This window comes from Barbus barbus (assembly GCF_936440315.1).
Source record: "Barbus barbus genome assembly, chromosome: 8".
NCBI lineage: Eukaryota > Metazoa > Chordata > Actinopteri > Cypriniformes > Cyprinidae > Barbus > Barbus barbus.
Window position 1 is genome coordinate 18,213,686 of NC_136736.1, and position 21,540 is coordinate 18,235,225.

General features: G+C 38.2%; 1 protein-coding gene across 8 annotated transcripts in view; it reads right to left on the reverse strand.

Annotated features, from left to right (window-relative positions):
* Nucleotides 1–21,540, reverse strand: part of LOC306873925 (protein SGT1 homolog) — a 112,472-nt gene that overhangs the window by 46,474 nt on the left and 44,458 nt on the right. For 6 of the 8 annotated variants that reach the window (XM_079423499.1, XM_079423497.1, XM_079423496.1 and 3 more), the window contains exons 4-5: nucleotides 7,675–7,744; nucleotides 3,949–4,019 (exon numbers count right to left, since the gene is read on the reverse strand). The exons of the other annotated variants lie outside the window; for them this stretch is intronic. In XM_079423499.1, the coding sequence (XP_079279625.1) occupies nucleotides 3,949–4,019; nucleotides 7,675–7,744 (141 nt within the window). The remainder of the gene's footprint in view (nucleotides 1–3,948; nucleotides 4,020–7,674; nucleotides 7,745–21,540) is intronic. 8 annotated transcript variants of the gene reach the window in all.

The following is a 21,540-nucleotide window of genomic DNA, read 5'->3' on the forward strand; positions in this document are numbered from 1 at the left end:
ACTGTGCAGTGGAACTCACTGAGGTCTTCACAGACATCTTCAACATCTCACTAAATCAGGCTGTTGTCCCCACATGCTTCAAAGCTACCACCATCATTCCAGTCCCTAAGAAGTCATCTCCATCCTGCTTCAATGACTACCGTTCAATAGCACTGACTCCCATCCTCATGAAGTGCTTTGAACGGCTAGTCTTGCACCACATCAAGTCTGTCCTCCCCCCCTCCCTGGACCCCTTCCAGTTTGCATATAGGTCCAACCGCTCGACCGATGATGCCATCGCCACTGCCCTCCACCCAGCCCTCACACATCTGGACAAAAAAAGACTCATATGTCAGGATGCTGTTCATAGACTTCAGTTCAGCATTCAACACAATCATCCCTCAACAGCTCACTCACAAACTGGCCCAGCTGGGGCTCAATACCTCTCTGTGCAACTGGCTGTTGGACTTCCTGACCGGGAGACCTCAAGCAGTATGGGTCGGCAGTAACACATCCAGCACCATCACACTGAACACTGGGGCCCCCCAAGGATGTGTGCTGAGCCCCCTCCTCTTCACTCTGCTGACCCACGACTGCACACCATCACACAACTCCAACATTTTCATTAAGTTTGCGGATGACACGACTGTGGTGGGTCTCATCAGCAACAGACATGAGACAAACTACAGGAGCGAGGTGAGCCGCCTGGCCGGGTGGTGCAGTGACAACAATCTCTCTCTGAATGTGAAGACGAAGGAGATTGTTGTTGACTTCAGGAGAGTACACACTCAGCATGCCCCTCTGACCATCAACGGTGCGACTGTGGAGAGAGTGAGCAGCACCAAGTTCCTGGGTGTGCACATCCCTGAGGACCTCTCCTGGACTAACAACACTGTAGCACTGGCCAAGAAAGCACAGCAGCGTCTCTACTTCCTCCGCAAACTCAGAAGAGCCAGAGCCCCGGCCCCCATCATGTGCACCTTCTACAGAGGCACCATCGAGAGCATCCTAACTAGCTGCATCACTGTGTGGTATGGCGCTTGCAACGCATCCTGCCGCAAGTCACTTCAACGCATAGTGAGAGCAGCTGAGAAGATCGTTGGTGTCTCTCTCCCCTCCCTCCAGGACATCTACAGCACCCGTCTCACCCGTAAAGCCCTCCGCATTGCAGGCGATCCCACCCACCTGACACACAGCTTCTTCAGTCTGCTGCCATCAGGGAGGAGACTGCGGAGTCTCCAGGCGAGGACCAGCACACTGAAGGACAGCTTCATACATCAGGCTGTCAGGAAGCTGAACTCCCTCCCATCCTTGCCCCCCCTCCCCTCTTTCACCCCCATTTAACACAGCAACACACTAGGAACTCTGACTCTGTGACACCCCCCCCCCCCCACCGACCAACAAACTGTGACCGGCACCTGTCACTTGTGCAGCATTGGCTGATCACTACCCATCCAACATTGACTGCAAATTACCTCTTCGGATAGTCTGACAAAAATCTATCCGAACAGTCACTTCGACTTGTCACTTTAACAGACTGATAAGCTCTTCTTGCACTACACTCATAACAAAACAAAACAAATCTGCACAGTTTTGTTTTTGTACATTCAACTGGTTTGCACTCCACCTATTCTGCCATGTGCCTTATGCACTTTATCTATCTCTCTTTTTTTATTTTCTACAATGTCCTCAGACTGATAAGCTCTTTTGCACTACAAATATATCTACACAGTGTTGTTTTTATTTAACTGGTTTTGCACTCTATCTGCCATGCGCCTTATGCCACTTTATCGATCTAATTCTTATTTTTTTCTACAATATCCTCATTTGTATATTTGTATAGTTGTATGTACATATGTTTAAACTGTATTTATCTGTATCTGAACGTGTTTAATGTTAACTGTATGCACCAAGGGTCTGAGAGTAATGCAATTTCAATTCTCTGTATGTATGTGCTGTACATGTGGAAGAATTGACAATAAAGCTGACTTGACTTGAAATTCCTTGGTTAAAACAAGAGCATTGGCTAGTGCTATAAAAAGTGAAATTTTTCTTTTCATATTTTATTTAATATTGATAAAATTATCCACAAATAATCCTTTTTTTCCACTCAAAAACTGATGTACGTAAACTCAGATTAATAAAGCCTAGGATGAATCAGTTCCAAAGATCAACACAAAACCAGTCCTAATTGAAAGACAACAATCTGACAAAAAGACTGATACCAATATTAGGTGATAATATTGCACAACAAGAGATATAAAAGCTATTTTTTGAAGGCTGGCAATTTTTGACCAGTAACACCACAAGTGTAACAAGGTTGAATAACAAAAAAAAAAAGTTTAATGAAAATTAACTATTTTTGCGGTGGAAGTAGTTATGCCCTGTGTGAACACAGTCAGTAAATCCTAGTTCAATGCGATAACATCGAGTAACATTTTCGTGAGAGAAAAAATTCTCTCTGGGTCAAAATTACCCAAACACAACCTGAGGGTTAAACTCATGGCCACAAGAAAAATACGTTGTTCCCTCAATATAAGAAGTCGTGGCCATGAGAAATGGATGTTGTTCCCTCAACATACCATCAAGGCCACGATATAATATCACGTTCCCACAAGTTAATATGTTGTGGCCACGACAAAATTAAGTGAACCGAAGGCGTCCCCTCAGTCTATTTTTGCTGTGCTGCACGCGCTGAATTAAAGTGACAGTGCATTGTTCGCAGTAAAAATCAACATGGATTGACACAGAAATGTAATTTCACCATAAATGCATAATTAAAGTCTATTGTTTCATATTCAACACGTGGCTTTTTGGCTAGGTTTTAGATAAACAAGGGAACAAGATAGATGCACTTGTGGAGGTAGAAAAACAACGTTCTTTAAGACCTGCGGGATTGCTTGTAATAAAGATATAAATGCAAAAGAAAAGGCATGAGAGCACTTCTGTCAGTGGCAAGTTTTAATTTAAAACATTTGTGATAACCTACATTAAGAAACGTAGGCCTATGTGATTAGACTAAATGTGTTGCCATTTGCTTGAGCAACTACCTTAATATACAAATCTAGAATTCAAATACATTGAATAATGCGTTGTTTATATTTATTGAGTTTAAACGTGAATATGTCTATGAAAGACTGCATTACTGTACTGTGATAAAAGAGAATCACAATGCTGAAAATCAATATAAATGGAGAAATGCTGTGTTTGTGGTAAACAGCCGCGGATCAGGAGCGGACTGTGTTCTGTGTGAAAGCACAACGAGGCCGTGCTGCTTCTGCACTGCATTCGTAACGCACACGGACTGCATATGCACTGCAAACAGAGTATGTGTGAAACAGGCGTGAGCTCAGTCTCCAAGAGAGCACGGGAGAGCTGAATGGTTTAAACGTTGGCATGAATTAAAATGAAATGCAATTTTTAAACTTTGACGATGCGACACTGCCTCGACAGTGCAAGTGACAATTCCTGTGTCAACAGTGCAGCGTGCAGCGCGCTTACAGTGCAGACACGATGTGGTGATTTGAAGCCATTTGTGCATTTTGAGAGATAAAGTGAGTGCGCACGGTGATTCACTCACGCTGTTTGTGAAATTATGTCTCACAGAAAGTTTTCAAATTACTTTGCAAGTTATTTAATGAAGAAATATGAATTGTACCTTACCTTCAGCGTTATAATTATTTTACCGGCGCCGGACAGAGACTGAGAGGGTGCTGCTGCATGTCATACCATACCTCTCACGACAAGCGTGTCATCAGCTTGAGATCGGTTTATGAGTTTGGCCTTTATAGAGACAATCATCCCAAACATCAAACATCTCAAAGCGATTATCGGCCGACAGTGATCGGTAGCCAATCAGTCGGAGCACCCCTACCCTTGACCACAATAGAGTAATTCTAAATCTTATAGTGTCATGCCGCCTTTGAACTGCACACTTTTAGGCACATACATTAACTCAGTGACACTCACAATCAAGCTCTTTTCCAGCTGTCAGGGCCTGATGAGCATTAATGAAGTTATGAAGGTGACACTCTGCAATTCTTCAAAAAAAGAATAACAAAAACACATTAGAACTTAGTTTTCTTTGTTTCTTTATGCAAAGTAAAATGCAGTAAACATGATTTCCTTAAAAGATATAACTCGAGTAGTCCTAAAACATCACACCTGTCTCTGTCAAAGCCCTAGGCTCTGTATAAAGCAAACAAAAATTACATCTGGCTGTGGTCAGATTTTTGGTTCAACCAATGACTGCTTTGACTGGATTTATCTCGATTGAAAGCCTGGATTTAACACTCAGATTTTAGCATTAGATTTTTAGCATCGAAAAGAAACCATGTACTTCAATAGCACTTCTAAAGAGAGAGGAGAATCTTAGACAACATTTCTCCAAAATCCTAAACTGTTTTATATTATGCAGTATATTTTTAAAGGGTACTCTTATGCTTTTTCAACATTAGTTAGTGTGTAATGTTGCTGTTTGAGAATAAAAAAAGATCTGCAAGGTTACAAAGCTCAAAGTCAACTCTAAAAGTAAATATTCTCTTTAAATATTTTTCAAAACTTTAAGAACTACAACAAATGGCTTGTTCAGACTACAGCATGCCTGGCTGAGCTGTGCTAGAGACGACAAAGAAAAGCGTGCCAAAACCCATGGTCTGGCCTTCCTAAGGCAGACAAACTTATTTTTGACATGTTTCCTGATCAATTGCTACGCCAACGTTTATCTGTGTGCTGCACATTTTATGGAGGGCAGCTTCCAGAACCTAAGAAAGTACAATGCCAGCTACATATAAAAGCTTCTCCTGCAGCTGTATAACAGTTTTACTGCAGTTTATGTAATACTGTTGTAATTATATTACATTAAATGTATGTATTATCATTGCACTTATATAATGTATGTATTATCGCTGCACTTTTCCTATATGCAACTGCAATTACTTTTAAATGGTGTATAACATCATATCTAAAATGTATAAAATGGAAACTTACAAAATGGGTTTTTTATATTATTTTTCCATTGTTTTTAGTCTTATGACTTTGTTTCAAGGGCTGTTCGCCTTCATGAATGAGAGATATAAGGGAATGTTTATTGAAATTCAAGGTTTATGGGATGTTGTTGTGGATCCTTTTTGTATAACACTACTTGTTGGATTTGTGTTCGTCAGATGAAGTCTGAGTACTGAAACATACGCAACTAAGGCTATATTCAATAAATTCTGCTCCTTTTTACCATTATAACTATGTATCCTGCTTCTGCTCTTCACTGGCTTTTCTTGGCTGATAGAAGACTGTTAATACAGTTTTGGGTATTTTGGTGTAACAGACAAGACTTGCTGTTAATGGGTTTATGGGTATTAGACAACTTAATTTGCAGTTGTTCTGTTACCAGAGAAAACAGATATTTTCTGACAGGATCTGATGTCCGGGTCTGGATCTTAATTATCTGGCTTAGAGGCACGATCTAACATTTGTCTGTCCATTTGTTTTCACAGACTGAACATGTTCAGTTGCCATTTGTTGGGTCATAACATTTCTAAGCAGTGTGGTATGATTTTTTTCAACAAACTCAGACACGATATTTACGTGTTTGGACAGTATTTTTTGGTGCAGTAAGAACTAGCCTTTAGGGTAAAATGTTCCTCAAGAATTGAGGCAGAAAATCACTAGAGGCTTGTTTTGCTGGTGGTTTTAACTTTTTAAATTCAATAACTATTAGAAAACATGTGATAATTTAATAATGAAATGGATCAGATGCACATTCACATTTTCAAAAAAAACAACGTAGCATTAACACATGTTAGACTGCACACCATAAATGCAATCAAGCCTAGAAAACAAGACAGTCAACTAGGGCTGGGTATCGAGTTTGATACTTTTTAGGTATCGACCTAATTGCCTCGATACCACCGAGTACCGAAAAACGTCTTGTCGTTCGGTTCCAAATTTCGATACCTAAGGGGTTAATCTCATCACCGTCAGTGAGCCAATAATCCTGTAGCACTAGGTGTGTTTGACTAGAAGCGGCAACGCGCTGATAGATCAGTGTTTGACCTCCGCGAGAGCGTTTCGAAAGCGCACGGAGCAGTCCGCTCTTTAAATCGCGCTGTTTGTTTATTATACACAGACTGAAGCTCGCGTGACGCTCGCGGTCATTTCAGCGTCTGCCGCCTCTCTAAATGAGGACATAAACACATGAACAACATCTGCTCTGAAAGTCACTTCGTGAGCATTTTACCGTTTGATTTGAGTAAAACTAACGTCATATATACACACAGAACTGTAAAGGTATTCCCGGAAACCCATCAAAATAAAAGTTCGGATTAACTTTGAAGACACTGCTGCAGAAATAAATTAATATTGTTCAGCAGACAGTAGATACTGCTACTACTAGGCTACTATTAAAATTATTAAAACTTTTATTTTTTTTAGTAATGATCACACAACAGTTATTCCATGTTTTAATATTAATAGTAACCCCCCTTTGTTTGCCAAAATAAATAAACTTTGATTTTCAATAATTTAAAGATAAATTAAATTAATGTTTTATGTCTTCATTTGAAAACCAGAATACATTTAAACTAAGTTGTTTTTATGCATTCAAATAATTAGACATACTACACCAGAATTGAATAATAATAAAACATATGGTGAAAGAAAATAAAACACCCACTTATGAAAGTGGATGAAGATTTAAAAATGATGATTCTGTCTGAGCTATGTGTTTTAAAATGAACACGCACTAATGTAAACGTAGCCTAACAGATGTGTAAACTGAAAACTATTTGAACTTTATTAAAATTATTTATGTATTGTGTTGGATATATTTAGTTCCTTTGTGCAGTGGCTCAGGAGATGAGGCTTTGAGTCTGTATAAATATCAACAAGCTAAAAAAAAAAAAATAGTTTTTTGAGATAATGTAATCTTATTAAAACTGATTTCATAAAACTGGTATCGAAAAAAGTATTGTTCAGGAACCGGTATCGAAATCAAGGTATTGGTATCGATATCGAAAATTTTTGAATGATACCCAGCCCTACAGTCAACCACCCCTTAAAGTGGAATTATTTAATCTGAATGACATTTTTTACTATGACATCCATTAAAAATAGGCCTGTAAGAATTTCATATTGTGATCTACTATGTGATTAAGAACTATTTCTTTGACAGGAATTATATAATTAATAAAATGTAATTTTCTAAATATATACAGGTACATAGAATATAAGATTTAGTGTTTTACATTAATGACAATTTAAAAGTTATATATTTTACATATACTTAAAAAATCCAATGACAGCTGTAATAAGTTTACCCTGGCAGCTTCTTGCCACAGGTAGGGGATAATCTTACCCCAGTAGAGGGAAAGATGGCCCCTTTTCACAATTTTTAACTTGTGCTATAAGACGTATTCTTCTTAAATGGCCATTTTCTTGTAAATTGTCATGTTATTACTAAATTCAACAGTACCAGTATGCTCTGCTTTTCTACGTGGCAACTTTCTCTGCATTCATGTTCAACTTCGACAACACTAAAGTGATCTACTGTATGCTGTTGTTCTTTTGTTCCACATCTGATTGCAATAGTCTCACATCTACAACAGAATGCATAGTATTTCAATGACTTTTTGATGATGCTGGGATGTATAAATATACAGGTCTGTGTTTATGTGAGGAAACACTATATTGCGAACTTACCCTATTCTTAAGAAGGCAAGTGCCAGACCTGGTTGCAGCTGGTGGGCCTTTTTAGCATCTTCAATTGCTTCTAAAACACAAAAAGGTGTTTCATTATTTAACTTACATATTTCACCCTTTAAAAAAAAAACAAAACAAAGCTATCTACAGTCTTAAAGAATTGTATAATCAAGTTTGTAAAAAAAAAAAAAAAAAAAACTACAATTCGTGAAAGCATAATTAATGCAAAATTAAAGGGGTCATAAACTGAGAGATCAAATTTCCCTTGATCTTTTGACATGTAGGTCAATGTACTATAAAAACATCCTGTATGTTTCAGAACTCAAAACTTTCTTGTTACTTCACAGTTTTTAAAAAATGCTTAGACAGTTTTTGAAACTATGGCTCCATTTCTCAAAACTCTACACACAAAACACACACACAACATGCAAAACGCCACACATCTTGCAACAGCAAACCGTTCTTTCAAAACTATTTTAATAATTTTAAAAATGTATTATTGAGTAGTAACTACACACAAACATAAAATAATAAACCACGTACATGCCAAGATACACACATGTGAAAAATGACGTTAAAATGTTAAAATTTAAAGACATTCCCCTGACAATGTTATTGTGCTGTATGTGTGACTGTGACTGAGAGACAATAGGAGAGCTAGCATTATCGAGTATGTCACCGACTTGCAAAAAACAAACAAAAACACGTCTTGAGAGCATAGACTGTAAAAAAAGATGGACGACGCGTCTCTGCTTCCTTCCATTATAGAAAAGTGAAGCCAAAACATCTCAGTATGGCCGCTGCCATCGTGAGTAAATGACGTCATTTGAAGCCAGAGTCTGCGCAGTAGTGTTGTGAGGTGGAGTCGCAGAATCAAACTCCCGCCCAAACTCCCGCAGACCCAATCAACCATAACGACACACACGTTTGTATAGCATCAAATTACTAGCTAAAATCAAACTTATCACAAAAACGAACAATCGAACATATATCAGCGTGATAACACCACATCTTAACATCTTAAATGACCAAAATCATATTTTGGAAAAATGTATTGGAAGTGTAATACATTTTTTTGTTATGACTCAAGTCCCATTCGTTTACATGGAGAGGGCAGGGTTTATGACCTGTACTGCAGCCAGCCACCAGGGGGCGATCAAAGAGCCCGCAGCTTCACATTGCAGTTCGAGTGAGACATACCCGCTTGTGAGTCCAAAAGCATTCACTGTGCGATGAAGCCTATTAGAATGCAGTTAGAATGCCCTTATAATTTAAGCAATGAAGACAAAAAAAAACATGAATGAGTTGAATGCATGAATGCACAGACTTTTCTGAATATCAGCACGTGTGCAAGCCCAAAAGTGCTATTAATTTTATACAACAGTGTAGAGCCACACAGTGTTTCGCTCCTTGAATGAATCTGTTTTTGAACGAATTGAGTGAGCCAGCGATTCAACGGTCCATTCAGATGGACTCACTTGCTTAGTTTCTAATTGAAACAGCAGTTTTGAACGAATCGTTTGATTTGAATGATTCAATAAACAATTTATTAAAACAGGGACTTGCTGCCACCTGCTGGCCGTTTTATTGTCATCTTCATTTATCCATGACCGTCATAAACCAGCCAACACAAAAACACATTCAGCAAAATATTGTTTAATTAACAATATTGCGCAAAACTCCATTTCAGGCCCCAGAAGGAAAAAAGATTATAAATAATAGTTGGTCACACTTTTTATTAGGTGGCCTTAACTACAATGTACTTAGTTTTCATATTGTATTGCAAAACACTTTTGCTGCTATTGAGGTGGGATATGGGTAAGGTTAGGAACAGGTTTGGTGGTATGGGTAGGTTTAAGGGTGGGTTAAGGTGTAAGGGATGGGTCAACCGTGTAATTATAAATGTAATTACAGAAATTAATTACAGATGCAACTACATATTAGGGGTGTCCCCGACTAAGGATTTTCATAGTCAAATCGGAATTTTCGAAACTATTCAACTGATAGTCGACTCATATGTTTGGGGGCGGGGCAAAATACATTACCAAGAGTCAAGCCAGACAGAGTCATAAATACTGACGTTAAAGTGCATATTGCAGGTAAAAAAAAAAAGAAATCAAATGAATATATAACCTTGTATGAAAATACCATATGAACCGTTAATGCAGGATTTGAAAATGTTTTACAAGACGCGAGGGCACAAATTTAGATGAAAAAGTGACGCTTTCCTGGACAGTTCTGAAAAACCGCTTTTTTCAACATCGCGTCATATTACGTTACATAAGGGAGTCGTGTGCCGCACTCTGCTTTGAGCGTGCGCGAGTCAGTGTGTTTTCGGTAGTTATTTTTATTACAATTTATCATTGTCACGGTAAATTATTGTGTTTGTGGAGGTTGCACAAACTCCAGCCTGTCATGACATCGAGTCCACAGGCTTCCTAACAAGAAATAGGACTGTATCTTCCGGGCCTCTGTGCGTTAGTGCAGCTGAAGAGACTGGACTTCACTAATGCATCTGCTTCAAACACCGCAGTGCTGTGTAACTTAACGATCACGTGACACCGGAGGATTATCATCCAGGCGATATGAGTGTCACATGAGATGCTGAAGCAAGAATTTAGTGAGACTCGGTGCACACAGCACCTTCATTGGGTCCCGGCCAGCCTGTGTTCGGCTGTCGGTGGGAGACATGATGCTCACGTACCCGACAGAGATGCAGCTCCACGAAAATGTCAGCTGTGCACCGTAAGCCTTGTTTTTTTTTTTTTTTTTTTACATTTGTTAACTACCAAATCAGTGAACATAATTATTTAAATAATGAGCCACAGCGAGATGTGTATAAGTTGTTGTAAAGCACAGCAGCTAGCTTGTAAGCATTTGCAATATCTATATACATTTAAAACCGTGTAAAAACGTTACCGTATGAGAAGGTATAACTGGTAAGTTAACCTCATTTTGCTAATATTATTACCATCAAATCTAGTGACAGCTTAGTGACATTGTTTGCACAGCTAATTGGTAATTTATTGTGATGTTGTGTGTTTTTAAGGCTTTGGGAGATGGGAGTGTGAAGATCAGAAGCAGTGGAGGCCAGCTGTTATGAACCACCTCTACTGGACCACAGCTTCCACTCCTAAAGGAGACGCAGATGTGATGGAGGCCAAATGGAAAAGCATGGTCAGCAGTGAATGTGATCTAAACGTGTTTGTTTCTCCCAGCATGCATCAGTCTGAGAGAGGAATACTGCAGGTCACCACAGGCTCCACGAGAACACAGCACTGTCATGTCCACTACACCTGCTCCTCTCTCCAGATCCCTCCAGAGGATCAACATGATGAGGCTGTTGGTGAATATCTAGCACAGCCTTCACCATTTAACACACTTTAACAACACATTAGTGTGATACCCAGACTGAAAGATTGTTAAATGTTTTTAAATGGGTCAGATGGTATTTATTTTGGTAGTATATGTTTGGTACATCTACATATATACAGTGAGGTCAATAAGTATTTGATCACCCTGTGATTTTGCAAGTTCTCTTACTTCGAAATCATGGAGGGGTCTACAATTTTCAGCATAGGTGCATTTCCACTGTGAGAGACAGAATCTAAAAATAAAAATCCGGAAAATCACATTGTATGATTTTTTAACAATTTATTTGTGAATTACTGTGTCAAATAAGTATTTGATCACTTGAGTCAAAACATTTTAATATTTGGTACAGAAGCCTTTGTTAACAATTACAGAGGTCAAACGGTTCCTGTAGTTCTTCACCAGGTTTGCACACACTGCAGGAGGGATGTTGGCCCACTCCTCCATACAGATCTTCTCTAGATCTGTCAGGTTTCGGGGCTGTTGCTGAGCAACACGGAGTTTCAGCTCCCTCCAAAGATTTTCTATTGGATTTAGGTCTGGAGACTGGCTAGACCACTCCAGAACCTTGATATGCTTCTTATGGAGCCACTCCTTGGTTTTCTTGGTTGTGTGCTTTGGGTCATTGTCATGTTGGAAGACCCAGCCATGACCCATCTTTAATGCTCTGACTGAGGGAAGGAGGTTTATGCCCAATATGTCACAATACATGGCCCCGTTCATCCTCTCCTTAATACAGTGCAGTCGTCCTGTCCCCTGTGCAGAAAAACACCCCCAGAGCATGATGCTTCCAGCCCCATGCTTCACTGTAGGTATGGTATTATTGGGATGATACTCATCATTCTTCTTCCTCCAAACACGGCGAATGGAGTTAAGACCAAAAAGTTCTACTTTGGTCTCATCTGACCACAGGATTTTCTCCCATGACTCCTCTGGATGATCCAGATGGTCCCTGGCAAACTTCAGACAGGCCTGGACATGGGCTGACTTAAGCAGGGGAATCTTCCGTGCGATGCAAGATTTTAAACCATGACGTCTTAGTGTATTACTGATAGTAGCCTTGGAAACGATGGTCCCAGCTCTCTTCACGGCATTGACCAGCTCCTCCCGTGTAGTTCTGGGCTGATTCTTCACCATTCTTAGCATCATTGATACCCCACGAGGAGAGATCTTCCATGGGGCCCCAGTCCGAGGGACATTGACAGTCATCATTAGCCTCTTCCATTTTCTGACAATTGCTCCAACAGTTGTTCTTTTTTCACCAAGCTGCTTGGCAATTGCCCCGTAGCCCTTTCCAGCTTTGTGAAGGTCTACAATTTTGTCTCTTGTGTCTTTTGACAGCTCTTTGGTTTTGCCCATGTTGCTACTTAGACTTTGGCTGATTGTGGGGTGCACAGGTGTCTTTATGACAGCTAACGACCTCAAACAGTTGCTACTAATTTAGAATCATGAGCAGAGTGTAGCTGGACTATTTAAAAGCAAAATAACAGGTCTTTGAGGGTCAGAAATCTGGCGGATAAGCAAGTGATCAAATACTTATTTGACACAGTAATTCACAAATAAATTGTTAAAAAAATCATACAATGTGATTTCCGGATTTTTATTTCTAGATTCTGTCTCTCACAGTGGAAATACCCCTATGCTGAAAATTGTAGACCCCTCCATGATTTCTAAGTAAGAGAACTTGCAAAATCACAGGGTGATCAAATACTTATTTGCCTCACTGTATATTAACAGTTGAAATGTGTTTTGAGTTGGGTATTAACAGTACTATGAAATAATATTTATGATTTAGTGCTGTATAAATAAAACTGAATTTAATTAACCATAAATGCAGATCTACTTGATTGTGATTTATTTTTTATTGATTGTCAACAAAATGGGGCCATTCAAAACCTTTATAAAGTCCTCCTTCCTCTGTAAACTATCTTCTAATGGCTGACACAACACATGCAGGTAAGAGCTGTTCAGAACACAACTTGTCTGTAATGTTGTCATTATTGATTGTGTTATACCAATGGCATCAAAAAGTGTTACTTATAGGTAGTCATGACCTAAATAGAGTTAACTTGTAATTGAGAATCAAAATTATTCAGACTGTTTTAATATTAAAATTTTTAACTATGTATTTATACATGTATAAAAGTATTTAGCTTAGAGTAATAAATTATTTCTGCCCTAAAACATGTGTCTGCTGGCCTGGAGAGGTCTATGCTCCTGTCTGAGGTGTATATAGGCTATCTGTAGCACATATGGGATCAGACAGCAAGCCTCAAAGCCCGGGTGTAGAGTCAGACACTGCACATCAAGTGTGGGGGTCACATTCTCCACTAAGACCCAGTATGTAACGTATCTAACTCCCTGCAGCACTGACTTTCCTCAGCTGTGACCATGGCCTCTCATTTCCCACACAAGCACCTATGAATCCAAAACGTGTTTATCTCTCTCTCTCCTGCAGTGATAAAAAACCACTATCACGTAACGTTAGTGTCGGATATTAACGAGTGTGACACGCCTGATCAACACTTATTAGTTTCTATTACTGGTAAGTATCAATACTCAGATGACCAATACAAGCATTGCTATTGCCTGATTACATTAGCTAACGTGTGTATATATATATATCTGTAAGCTAACACTGATCTCTCACCAAACACCTGCCCTGTTCTCCTCACATCAACTCAATTTGTCTCCTCTGACCGTTGTTCTGTCTAATCCTGACCTGTCCTACTCTCTTTGGCTGCATAGCAGGCTTGGGATTTTATCTACGGTCCGTCATACGAGTGTAAATACACATTTAAAATTTTCTCAGCGTCCGAACGGTCATTGCGATCCATTGTTTTCCTATGGTATAAATGGGCCGCTCTCCCTTTTAATGGGAATTCCGGTCACGGCGCGTTTCAGATGCGGAAGTAAAATTCTCTCACAAAAACGACTCCAGAAGCCTTAATAGCGTATTTTAAAGTAAGTTTTAAAGAAAATCTAGTTCCTACAGTATTTTTCTATACATAGACTCACTGGAGTCTCTAACCTGCAATATGCCCTTTAACACACAGGGAAAATGTGTAACGGACAACTCGCAGATAGAAACGGGGTAAATAATGTTTTAGGTTTTAATCAATGGGATTTAAGTCATCATTTATCTCTTATAGACCATGCTTCGTTATTTATAGAACATAACGATACAATATGTCGATACATTATATTAACATAGTATATTTTATTTTCATCTATGGAACCCCTAAAGGAACATGGTGTTGAAAAAAAAAAAAAAAAAAAAAAACAGGGGAGGAAATATTTTTTGCGTTCTCTCGCAAAACTTGATTGGCTGCAAACAAGAAAGAACCAGAGAGATTAAAAAAAATAAAATAAATAAAATCTAAATGTGTGTGCCTATTTTCAGATGTGTAAAGTGACTATTTGTTCAAAATAATCCCAGAAGTAACAGAGTGATGATTTAATCTGATTCTTTGTGCATAGAAGGTTTAAATGACACAATGATATCATAAATCTGTTATAGTTCCTAATTGTTGAAAGCTGTGACAAGGCATACTGAACACAATTCTGGGTTAGTGAAAAGACTGTCGGCACACAAATTGGTAGTTGCATTTTAGAAAAACACAGAAGCTTATGTTTTGCTTTAGAAGATAAGATTGCGTTTGACTGCAATGAAGCAGTTGTTTTTCTCTCATGCTGGCCCGCATCATGACTGGCTTAAGCTGTCAAAGTAACAGAGACGTGTTATGAGTGGAAATTTGTAATTTCTATATTTACTGATGTTTGGGTGAAAGACTCATTTTATTGTCAGACTGCAAATATTTGGCCACGCAGAATCTCAGCCAAATGCCAATTTCCAGTGAAAAATTATTGTTTGCATATGAGATGATAATGTTGTAAACAAGTAACATAAACGGGGTTTCAAAGTTAATTTAAAGAAAGCACAGCTAGCACAACCCGAAGTAACAAATCTGGGTCAGATAACCCCTGACAGATTTAAAACCATTGTTGAAACTCCAAAGCCATAGCCAGAATTAAGTGAATGGCTAAATACAAGTTGATGTAAATGTACTGACAAAGACTACAAAATAAATAACGTTAAGAAACCTTTGAATTGCAAAAAAAAAAAAAAAAAAAAAAAAAAAAAAAAAGTAAAAAGACAAAATAAAGATGATTATTTGAAAATGCATGTCATTTCTGACAAGTTTTAAGATGGGTTAGTGTAAAGCAATAGTATGATGAAATTATGTTAAAAGTTAATGAAAATACATTTCTACCAGTCCTGAATGCCTGTGTTCTCGCTCTCATTCATAGTCAGCTAAATGCTGGTATCTGAGCCTGTGCCAAAAGTGATAAGCTATTTGTAGTGAGGCACAGTGTTTCAGTCAAATCATAGACACTGAGATGTTAAAGGACATGATACAAGGAGTTCAGATCTTATGCATTAAGAGGGCAATAAGTAGTTAAGTTTCAACTGCCCAATGCATTTAAGAAATAAGAAATGGTAAAAATAATGAATAACATCTAGGGACTATTGTTGAAGAGACGTGATGTCTTTATAATCATAATACAGACGCTGAGTTATAGAAGTAATGATTTTGAATAGTCAAAAAGATGTATTGCTGCTTGTTATATGACCAGTAACTTGTGTCTTATTTTTAGTCTCCACCATCATACAGGTCCCGATGGCTCTGGCTACAGAAGTAGCAGAACATTACACTGAATGAACATGTGTGAAATCTAAATTCACTGCGTACTCTCAGCATGATGGTTTGAAGATATCCAATTGATTTTAGTGATTAAATATTAGTGTGATTAACCTGTCTCAATGTTTTAACACTAGTAGGTGGTCTCAATGGCTCTCATGGTTCTTGAGTACACCTTTCCTCAGTTGCAGAAAATACCGGATTCTGGAAGAAAACGTTCAAGGATTTTTCAAATGGGAAAGAGCGGTTACCAAGTGTGCATGAGGTGATTTCTTGACGACGGGTAAGATCCTCTTCTGGCCAATAGGGGACAACCTAAGACAGGGAGTCACTGCCACTGGGCACCTGCCCAGAAGGGAGGTGTTATATGTGAGATGGAAGTGGAGTTGAGCGGATGCTTGATAGGCCTAGAGCATCGTTAAGAGGGGAACTGTAAGAAGTTACAGCAATCTGCCTCAAAAATGTGAGCTCCTACAGACCTGATCACCAGCAACCGCATTCCCTGATGGCTTGTTTGTCATTGTGACAAGCATCCACAACTTGATGCAACTATGCCAGGGGATCACACCCTGAGGGAAAGGAGCTTATTTATAAAGCCAATGGCAAAGGGCTTTCAAGAACCATCTGAGACCATGTGATGACAGCCATTATTTTGAGACAAAATTTCTTAATTTATATCTATATATATATATATATATATACACACATACACACACATACACATATATATACAGTGGCATGCAAAAGTTTGGGAACCCCTTGCAGAATCTGTGAAAATGTGAATAATTTTAATAAAATAAGAGAGATCATACAAAATGCATGTTATTTTTTATTTAGTACTGTCCTGAGTAAGATATTTTCCATAAAATATGTTTACATATAGTCCACAAGATAAACAAACAGCTGAAATTATTAAAATAAGCCCCTTCAAAAGTTTGGGAACCCTTTGTTCTTACTACTGTGTGGGGTTACCTGGATGATCTACGACTGTGTTCTTGTTTTGTGATGGTTGTGTTTGAGTCCCTTGTTTGTTCTGAACAGTTAAACGGAGCACTGTTCTTCAGAAAAATCCTCCATATCCTGCAGATTCCTCAGTTTTCCAGCATCTTTTGCATATTTGAACCCTTTCCAGCAGTGACTGTATGATTTTGAGATCCAGCTTTTCACATTGAGGATGATTGAGGGACTCAAACAACAATTAAAAAAGGTTCAAACATTCACTGATGCTCCAGAAGGAAACACGATGCATTACGAGCCGGGGGTGAAAACGTTTTGAATTTGAAGATCAAGGTAAATTGTACTTAATTTGTCTTCCAGGAAACATGCAAGTAGCTTCTGTTGCTTCCGAAGGGCAGAACTAAATGGAAAAAAAATTATATTTCTACAAAATAAGAAAAATTTGGACATCTTCATTCTGTTCAAAGGTTTTCACCCCCGGCTCTTAATGCATCGTGTGCTAAGTCACTAAGCAAATTATCCAGAGAGAGAGCCCTCACATAAAGAAAGGCTGGTGGGAAAACAAAGGAGTGAATCCTGTTTAGGTAATATGGGTTAGTCAAAAGCAGCTATAAGGCTGTCTGTGTGTGTCCTCAAGGTCTGAGTGACGTAATAGTTTGGTTTATGTAGAACAGAGAGAAGTTAAATTTTTTTTTGATCTGCTGGCAAACCAGTTAAAAAAAGAAATACAGTGACGAATAGTGAAATGAAATGGCAACTAAAATTAATGTTATGAACAACAAAAATTGTAATAGGAGCTATGGAACGGTTTATGAAAATCTGTCAAGTCAAATCAAATTAAGATAATTATGGTGAACACTGACGGGGCTTTTTTTTTTGATAATGTACACTGTTTTACAGGAACTGAGGATGTCTTTTAATTAATATTTGGCAGTTTAGATCTGAGCAATAGTATTGTTTAATTGGATTGTGAAATCTGTCTGCTGGCCTGCAGAGTTTATAAAAATTTGGATTCAATGAGTTTCACTGCCAAATGATAAACATTACTGACACTCTATCCTCCAATTTGATACTGTTAAGTGCTTTGACACAATCTGTATTGTTAAAAGCGCTATATAAATAAAGGTGACTTGACTTGATAAATATGAATGAAAGGTTTTTAAGACTTGGATCAGGTAGCTGACCTGTAAGCATAACTGACAAGGTTAGTGAGGACCAAATTGACTTTACACAAGTGCCGAGAATGTGCTTCTGAACATGCTGTTAATTTAGTCAAAGTACAGTAATATTGTAAGATAATTGAGAAAATGTGCATTAAAATAATTTGGTATGATTAACAGTAATGTCATGATATAAAAATACATGCATGACAAGAAGTAAACAAGCAAGTCATTTCGACCAAATGTTAACAAGTTTAGGTTTATGTTCAGTACTGTATGCGGGCTATGATGATTGCAAATGGATCTGTGGTGAAAGTAAAATTGAACAAAGAAAAAATTGTTGTCATAAATAGAGTCTGATTTTTGTTTTAGTTGTCAGAATCTATCTTACATAAAAATCTCAAACTATCAAGACTGTGAAAAAAATAAAGTCAGAATCAAGCCAGAAGTGCCGATTGTGCCAGATTTGGCCCAGACTCTTGCCAGCCAAGCATAAGAATACTAATGTAAATTTGTTAACAGACAACAATAATTTTTTAACCAATTAATCGCTTACTTTAGTTTGCTGCATGTTTAAAAAAAACACGCTAAACATAATTACGTTTTTGAAAGGAAAACAAAAAACAAAACATAAGTCACGTAGCCTATTTGAATACTTTTACATTTGAATATTACCAGCAGAACTACAGTGTACTATAAAGACGCATAGCCTAGGCCAGGGGTCGCAAGTTTGGCATCGGGCCAAAAAAAAAATTTCACCACTAGATGGCGGGCCAGAATATAGCCAAAGGATCATTTAAAATAGGCTATTAATTGATGAAAAATGCAAGCAGAATTGCCTGTGACTGACTGTTACAGAGTATTTTGTAATGGGTAGTGAGCTGTTACTCTGTGTAAAATCCTGCGACAGTCATTAACAAAAAGCCACATTTGTGTGGCGGTGTCCGATCAAAGTATGTGAGCGGAGTGGAGTGTCAACAATTTCCCCTCCGAGCATTTAATAATTACTCTGCTGCCGCTCCACTCCGTGCTCACTGATATCAGAAACACTGCTCCGCATCTAAAGTATTTCAGTATGTTTGAAATCCAGTTCTATGGAAGCCCGTTTCCGCCACTGAATAAAAAAAAAAAAAAAAAAAAAAAAAAAAAAAAAAAAGGTTATTGCGACTTTCTGACCATTCTGACTTGTGAGATATAAACTCGCAATTGCAAGTTATAAAGTCAGAATTGAGAGTTAAAGTCCAGTTTTGAGTGGGGGGAAAGACTGATATGTCAGCTGTCAGCTAAAAATATTCAGAAGGAACAAATAAATTCCTTGAGAAATATAACTTCCTGCTCATGTCCACTGCAGTCATCTTCGTCTGGGGTAAATACAAAGCTTGTTCCTCTCGGAGGTAAATTCTGGTTATTCCTCTCAGCGAGACTTCTTCCAGAAATGAAAAGTAGCCGAGATGAAATGGCTTTGTTTGTGGAGGTGATGTGGGCATTTACATGTTCGCATGCCTCACGTGGCTAATTATCATATGAAAAACGCTCCCTGCTCACAGACGTGATCACATGATAATGAGCTCAGACAGGAAAGAACTAGGGCTGAACGATATATCGTTATCGTATCTATATCGAGATATGAACTTTCAAGATATTACTATCGAAAAAAGCAACGATATAGACGATATAGATTTCCCCTCTCCACGCTCGCCCCGCCGTGCATACAACTCTGGCAGTCACACAACGAACATCAGTTTTACGAGTGCCCTTGAATGCACCGCTGAGGTCCCTATTCGACCGCAAACTTGTATGGTATAGCTCTGGAAATTCCGACACAAAGAGAATCAGCTGTTCATCCATTTTGAGTTCGGCGCTTGTTTGGATGCCCCGTTTCTATTGGCCGAGCGGGGAAACGTCACAGAGCGCAGCGGCAAAAGTTGAACTATTTTGAACTTTGACCGCGGCGCGCGCGCAAGCTCGCCGCTGGTGCGCTCCGCTGCGCGTGCGCTTTGGTCGGCGCAGCAACTAACCGCCCTCGCGCAGCGCAAGCCATTGAAATGAATGGGTTTCATAGCGCAGCGCATGCCGCGTCCTGTGTGAAAGGGCCTTTACGCCGTACGAGTCGACGTCCACCAGTGAGTTCTTAAATAAAACTACACTTTCCAAATTTTTTTGTATTATGATGTTTTTATTTTTCTGAGAAATGCTTGGTTTTCACCGAACCCGTAGTCATATCGTATCGATATCGAGATATCTGGCATGAAAATCGAGATATGAAATTTTGTCCATATCGTTCAGCCCTAGAAAGAACGGACATCGCATTGGTTTCATATGTATTCATTTATCAGAGAATATTTGTTTTCAACAGGACTTGATTTAAAAGTAGACATTTCAAGCTTTTCATAGATATATCTCTCATGTCTTTGTGTCAAGTATTCACTGAGTTTTGGTTAATTTTTGTGACCCATTTCAAAGATATTCTCGGAGACCAAGACGGCTTTTATTATAAGTGTATACAAATAAAAGTAGACCCTTTACAGATTCAAGTGATGTATTGCTCTTATCTGTTCGATCAAAAATTAAGGAATAATTTAAGTTCTATTCAGCATTATCAGGAAAAAAATGCCACAAAATGCACTGATGCGTTTAATGCATTGAGTTTCCTTCTAGGTAAGTCAATGTTTTAACCTTGTGTAATAATTGTGTATGAGTTCCTCAGTTGTCATCAGTGTGAAAAGTTGGATCTCAAAATCATATTTTCACTGCTGGAAAGGGTTCAAATATGAGAAGGATGCTGGAAAACTAAAGATTTTGCAGGACCAACAATCTTTTTGCCAGCACTGGATACCATCCAATGCACATCCATGACATTTGCACACCCCGTTTATATATAATCTGCTGCATCTTCGCATATTACTGTGTGTATATAACGTAGAATGTGTACTACATACTGTGTATAATGTGTATCGGTAACTGTATGTCTGTCTAATAGTACACTATGTGTACTGAGTATATGTATGTGTATATTACACATTGTCATCTGTATAAGTCTGTACGTATGTATGGTAATGTCTATATGTAAATTGTTTATATGTAAATTGTCTATATGTAAATTGTTTCTGCAGTGTCTGGAGCACGCTCTCAAGAATTTCACTCACGAAGGCACACGTGCTGTGGTGATGTGACAATAAAAGTGATTTGATTTGATTTGATTTTCTGAAAAACAGTGGCCAGTTTAACTGTTCAGGACAAACAAGTGACTAATGAGCAACCATGACAAACCAAAAAAAAAAAAAAAAAAAGGATAATCTAGGTAAAAACACAGTATCAGCAATATGTAAACTTGCTTGGGGTCATTTTTAAAATTCAGCTAGTATTTTAGCTTGTGGAATACATATAAACACCTTGTATGTAAAACATGTTATTTAGGACAGTATTAAAAAAATAACATTTTGTATGATCCTTCTTATTTTGGTAAAAAAACATTTTGCAGATTGTGCAAGATGTAAATTTTTGTTCATATTTCATAAAATTGGAGTAGAATGTGCAACATTTATGAGTCATATTGTTTGTATACAACCCAATTTTTATTTGAGTGTTAATCATTATATCTAAAAATAAATAGCAACTGAACTTAATTTAATTTTTTTTAATTAATGTACCACTTGACATGGTTATCTGTATAT